The 6,155-nt window shown below is 39.7% G+C and overlaps 1 protein-coding gene across 1 annotated transcript; it reads left to right on the top strand.

Annotated features, from left to right (window-relative positions):
• Positions 1,438–3,839, top strand: LOC104718735 (pentatricopeptide repeat-containing protein At4g16390, chloroplastic). The gene has a single exon (XM_010436534.2). The coding sequence runs from the start codon at positions 1,519–1,521 to the stop codon at positions 3,634–3,636; it is 2,118 nt and encodes a 705-aa protein (XP_010434836.1). The 5' UTR covers positions 1,438–1,518; the 3' UTR covers positions 3,637–3,839.

The following is a 6,155-nucleotide window of genomic DNA, read 5'->3' as shown; positions in this document are numbered from 1 at the left end:
CTCTTTGAACCCATAATAGTACTTCGCTTTATTTCTTTAATCTATGCCTTTTGTGATGTGCCACTGATTTAGCTTTCTTTCTTCTTTTCACTTTCCAAAGTAGCGTCGGTGGTAATTATCGGGATGTGTGACATTTTTCTTCTTCTTTATTACAAGTTTGACGAAGGATTCGTGCACATGAGCTGTATAGTATAGACTATAGAGTACCTTATTCTTTTACGAAGTTAGTACTATTAATCTATTATGATGCCATTTAAAAATATTCGTAGGAGAAAGGAGGTTAAGAGTTTATGTTATTGAAAAACAAACTCTTAAGGATGACCACAAAATATGTTTAAGAAGCAATGAAGAGAAAAAACCAAGAAACAATACGGGTGTAAAAGGATTGACTGATGGTCCACAAACAAGTTCCATATCTTTTATGTGTGAACGCATTGCTAAGGTCAACTTTACTAGAACTAGATTTGTCATAAGTTGAATCAGAACTACTATACATGTTAGTTCGAAGATTGTATGTCGGCCCTCAATTAGGATTATAGTTTATTAGCGTGTAGACATTTCAAAGACGAGTTACACCATATGTGAATGGTTTTCGTATGTGCCAAGTGTTCGAATGTGCTATTTGTGGTACTTTAAATAAGCAATAACTAATTAACTATAAAGAAACTTTGTTAGCACTAACCTATCGGTCTTTGAAGAACTTTCTTTACTCAATCAAGACTATGAGAAAAAATTCATCAAATATAACATCAAGAGACATGATATATTTGCGTGTCTCAAGATACCATTTCTTTGACTTTAATTTGATTCCGATTTTACTTTTTTAGAGTTAAACACGAGAACATAACAAACTGATCTACATATATATCTTGAGATGTTTCATTTTATGTTGGCTTCTTTAAGTGACTCCTCTCATAAGATTTCAAATTGTATGGACTAAATAGTATCCGACTGTGACAAATACAGAACATCTCATCCTTTCCACCCATAGGACCTTTAGGTTAACGTTAATCATGAAAATGCTAGCTTCTACTGTTCTACAGGCATGATGCATGCTTTGTTTAGAAATCTAATTTTATTGCCAATGCTCTATTAAATTTGTTTAGATATCTAACTTTCTTTCGTGAGACCATATTTTCAACGAAACTATAAAGCCTCGTTTGAAATAAAGTCTCTTAACTCTATATTTTGATCTCCTAACCTAACTGTATATATATCCCTTCCACAATTCTTGAATTCTTGAAACTATTACAGTCGTACTATTATGGGCTTTTATTATTTAGCCGTAATGGGGCCTATACCAAACCCAATACGCCGTCATCTATTACAAAGCTAGTCGCACTACGCGGTGTGGATTTCAACATTTTAAAACAGCACGCAGTTATATCCAGGAATACTTAAACAGCACAACTTTCTTCCTTTCCTTTCCTTCTTCTCTTACAAAAATCGCTCTGTTGGATAAGGTCTCTCGAGGCTGCTACACTGCAACTACGAAGAAGAAGTAGTAACACCCCAAAAATGTCATTTCATCATCTATGCTCGTCTCCCTCATCTCTTCTCCATGACCCTCTCCCTCTCTGCAACCTTCTCTCAGTATATCCCAAATCCACTCCAAGAAGCTTCTTCTGCTCTTACAACCCCAATTCTTCTCCTTCCCACTCCAGAAACCTTCTCCAAGCAACCCATGTTTCAGTACAAGAAGCGATTCCGCAAGAAACCCGGACCGAAAAATCCAAACTTGATGCGGATCTTCCATTACCAGAACCTCCCGCAGCTTCCAAAAGCTACGTCTGGGTTAACCCCAAAAGCCCCAGAGCTTCTCAGCTCCGTAGGAAATCTTACGATTCGAGGTACTCTTCTCTTATCAAACTAGCAGAGTCTCTTGACGCCTGTAAACCAAACGACGCTGATGTTTGCGATGTCATTACTGGCTTTGGTGGTAAATTGTTTGAGCAAGATGCTGTTGTTACTCTCAATAACATGAATAACCCTGAAACTGCGCCACTTGTGTTGAACAATCTCTTGGAGACGATGAAACCTAGCAGGGAAGTGATTCTCTACAATGTTACCATGAAGGTGTTTAGGAAAAGCAAGGATCTTGAAAAGTCGGAGAAGCTGTTCGGCGAAATGCTTGAGAGCGGTGTTAAACCGGATAATGCAACTTTCACTACGATCATTAGCTGTGCTAGGCAGTGTGGTGTACCTAAGAGAGCTGTTGAGTGGTTTGAGAAAATGTCTTCCTTTGGATGTGAGCCTGATAATGTCACTTTGGCAGCTATGATTGACGCTTACGGGCGTTCTGGTGATGTTGAGATGGCTTTGAGCTTGTATGACCGTGCAAGGACTGAGAATTGGCGTATTGACGCTGTTACTTTTTCGACTTTGATTAGGATTTATGGTGTTTCTGGAAACTATGATGGGTGTCTTAATATCTATGAAGAGATGAAGGCTCTTGGGGTGAAGCCTAATCTTGTTATTTACAATAGGTTGTTAGATTCAATGGGTAGAGCTAAGAGGCCTTGGCAGGCTAAGATAATCTACAAGGATCTTATTAGCAATGGCTTTACACCCAACTGGAGTACTTATGCTGCTCTTGTTAGAGCTTATGGTAGAGCTCGTTATGGGGATGATGCACTTGCTATCTACCGCGAGATGAAGGATAAAGGATTGTCTTTAACTGTGATTCTTTACAATACTCTCTTGTCCATGTGTGCTGATATTGGATATGTGGATGAGGCTTTTGAGATTTTTCAAGATATGAAGAATTGTGGGTCTTGTGATCCGGACAGCTGGACCTTCTCTTCGTTGATCACTGTGTACTCTTGCAGTGGGAGGGTTTCAGAGGCTGAGGCGGCTCTTCTTCAAATGAGAGAAGCTGGTTTTGAGCCTACTCTTTTTGTTCTGACGTCAGTTATCCAGTGTTATGGGAAAGCAAAACAGGTAGATGACGTTGTGAGGACATTCGATCAAGTGTTGGAATTGGGCATTACTCCGGATGATAGATTCTGTGGGTGCCTTCTGAATGTAATGACCCAGACACCGAGTGAGGAAATTGGTAAACTCATTGGCTGTGTCGAGAAGGCCAAGCCAAAGCTTGGTCAAGTGGTAAAGATGTTGGTCGAGGAGCAAAACTGCGAGGAAGGGGTGTTCAAGAAGGAAGCATCTGAGTTGATTGATTCCATTGGCTCTGATGTAAAGAAAGCATATTTGAACTGCTTGATTGATCTCTGTGTCAATCTCAATAAGTTGGAAAGAGCTTGTGAGATCCTACAACTGGGACTTGAGTGTGACATTTATACGGGTCTCCAATCAAAATCTGCTACCCAATGGTCCTTACATCTAAAAAGTCTCTCTCTGGGGGCAGCCTTGACAGCTCTTCATGTTTGGATGAATGACTTATCAGAGGCAGCTCTGGAATCTGGAGAAGAGTTCCCTCCGTTGCTTGGAATCAACACTGGACATGGGAAACACAAATACTCAGACAAAGGTCTGGCAGCTGTTTTCGAGTCTCACTTAAAAGAGCTAAATGCTCCTTTCCATGAAGCCCCAGATAAGGTTGGCTGGTTTTTGACTACTAGTGTTGCGGCAAAGGCATGGTTGGAGTCTAGACGCTCATCTGGAAGAGTTTCTGTGTAGCTTTTGTAATCGGTATGTAGGTTTGATATTTCTATTTGGCTTCGAGCTTTATCTACTGTTTAGCTTTCTTTCTCCTGATACCAGTATATTCTGGATCAGGAAAGATTTTGTAATGTTAGCAAACTCGGGTTATACACATTTGAAACAATTTAGAGAGCTGATTAAGTCTCCTTCTCATTAATTAATTCATGGTCTTCTCTTCATATCCTCCTATTGAGTTTAATACTGGGGCGGTGTTGATTTGACTTTGCCTTCCTCCTAGGAAGCATGCTTCATTAATATTTAAGACTTTGACATTTGCATGTGCAACTAGATNGAAAGTAGAACCTACATACGAAGTGTACGGTGGGGGATTTGAAGGAACTTGTTTTGATTATGGTAAGATCGTTGACAAAGAAAACGAGGAGAAGAAGAAGCTGTCGAAGTAGCATCTGACGAAGNGGGCATATGATGGTCTGCACGTTGGTCCAAGAGCTGAATATAAATTGTTTGATTCATGGCATCATCACATAAACTATGAACCATGGGAAACTGTATTCACTCATCGCTCTGCAAGCATGGAAACAAGGTCACAGATGTCTGGTCAGATGATGAGGCATCAACAGAGAAGGCCAAGGAATCACTTCAGGATGCAGCTGAGAGCAAACCTGGGAGAAAGCGGTGCATAAAGATCACGCTGACAAGGAAACAGCTCGAGCTGCTGCTGCGGAAAAATCCACAAGGCGTTTTGTTTCAGCAGAAATGGAAGCCATCTTTGCAAACAATAGTAGAGGTAGATAGCTTTTGATAGTCGCTTTGCTGTATCGTTTTGAATCTCGCTTTGGTTTGAAGCTGAGTAGCAGAAAGGAGAGAAGTTTTGATAACAAGTAACAACTCAGTCTAGTAGTTGTAAATTTTGTGTTCAGAAGAACTTATGACTTCTGATATATGTGAAGTGATCAATACTATTCTTATAAGGGTGATTTACTCAAGTGTTATCCAAATTAGGTAATATTAACAGAATCCAAAAAATAAGATTTTATTACTAGAATATTTTGGATATTTTCAAAATACCCAGCGTGCCCTTGTTTTATGTTACCGGAAAAAACGTTATTACAAAAATGTCATTGCCACGTCAGACCCCACGTCAGAAATCGCTGACGTGTAACCATAACTCAGCCGTAACGCGTTACAGATAAATGTTGCGGATGAGTTATGGAAAAAAACATTTGAGTAAGAGCGGACGGTTGAGTTATAGCATAACTCAACCAAGCGTTACAGTTGACTTATTAAAATCTGGTTGAGTTATGCTATAACTCAACCGTCCTTACGGCTGACTTATTAAAATCTGGTTGAGTTATGCTATAACTCAACCGTCCTTACGGCTGAGTTTTCACCTGATGGTTGAGCTGTCAAAAGTTTGGCTGAGTTATCACTACGACACGGCTGAGTTATCACTACGACACGGCTGACTTATGAGCAACTGTTACGGTTGAGTTATTGTACAACTCAACCGTAATAGGCTGACTTATCGTACAACTCAGTCGTGATAGGCTGACTTATCATACAACTCAACCATTTGACGGTTGACTTATTAACAAAAAATTAATTACTAGAATGTTATTCAGTTACGGCTGACTTATTAAACGATACGGCTGACTTATTAAACGATACGGCTGAATTTGGCAGCAATTTTTCTGCTTTTTAATTACTGTAATGTTTTTTTAATTACTGTAATATTTTTCATGTTGTGGCTGAGTTTTATATAGGCTGAGTTATTAATTGTTTGATGGCTGACTTGCCACGTCGGACGCAGCATCCATGTCAGCATTCCATGTCATCTTTTTTTTCTCCGGAAATACGAAACGTCGTTCGACTCTTGTTCTTCAACTGGTAAATAAGTGAACTATTTACCTTCTTCTTCACCTTGTTCTTATACTTCTTCTTCACTTTTCTTCTTCACCTAGTTCTTTCTACTTCTTCTTCACATTGTTCTTCACCTTGTTCTTCTACTTCTTCTTCACCTTGTTCTTCATTTTCTTTCATGGATCCAGTTCCGGTTCTAGTTGTTTCCGGTAATTGGGTAAAGACACAGAGATATGTATTTAACACCGACGATAGAGGTTGTATAGTTGTGCAGATAGATGGAGGCACAACACACGACAAGCTTGTGAAGCTTGTTCTTGAAGACTACGGATTGGACGCGTTTAGCCATGAGCTAAAGCTGAGCTACATGTTCTCGAACAAGGCACTGAAACTAATGGCGCATGATACTCCACCAGTTTTTGTCTCCAATGATCGACAATTGCAATGTTTTTTGGGGCTATGGAAAACCGATCAGCTACGTCTCTGTGTAGAGTTTTCGGCGAAAGAGTCTACAGAAACTAGTGGAGCTAGAGGAAGTATGATTCGGCCAAGCAGTGACTCGAAAGTAGAATCTACATACGAAGTGTACGGTGGGGGATTTGAAGGCACTTGTTTTGATTATGGTAAGATCGTTGACAAAGAAAACGAAGAAGAAGAAGAAGCTGTCGAAGTAG

Source organism: Camelina sativa, chromosome 10 (assembly GCF_000633955.1).
Source record: "Camelina sativa cultivar DH55 chromosome 10, Cs, whole genome shotgun sequence".
NCBI lineage: Eukaryota > Viridiplantae > Streptophyta > Magnoliopsida > Brassicales > Brassicaceae > Camelina > Camelina sativa.
The sequence above is the reverse complement of the archived record's forward strand: the minus strand, read 5'-3'. Positions and strand labels throughout refer to the sequence as shown.

Excerpts from the sequence above, each read along its gene's own strand:
- LOC104718735 (XM_010436534.2), top strand. The coding sequence starts at position 1,519 with ATGTCATTTCATCATCTATGCTCGTCTCCCTCATCTCTTCTCCATGAC.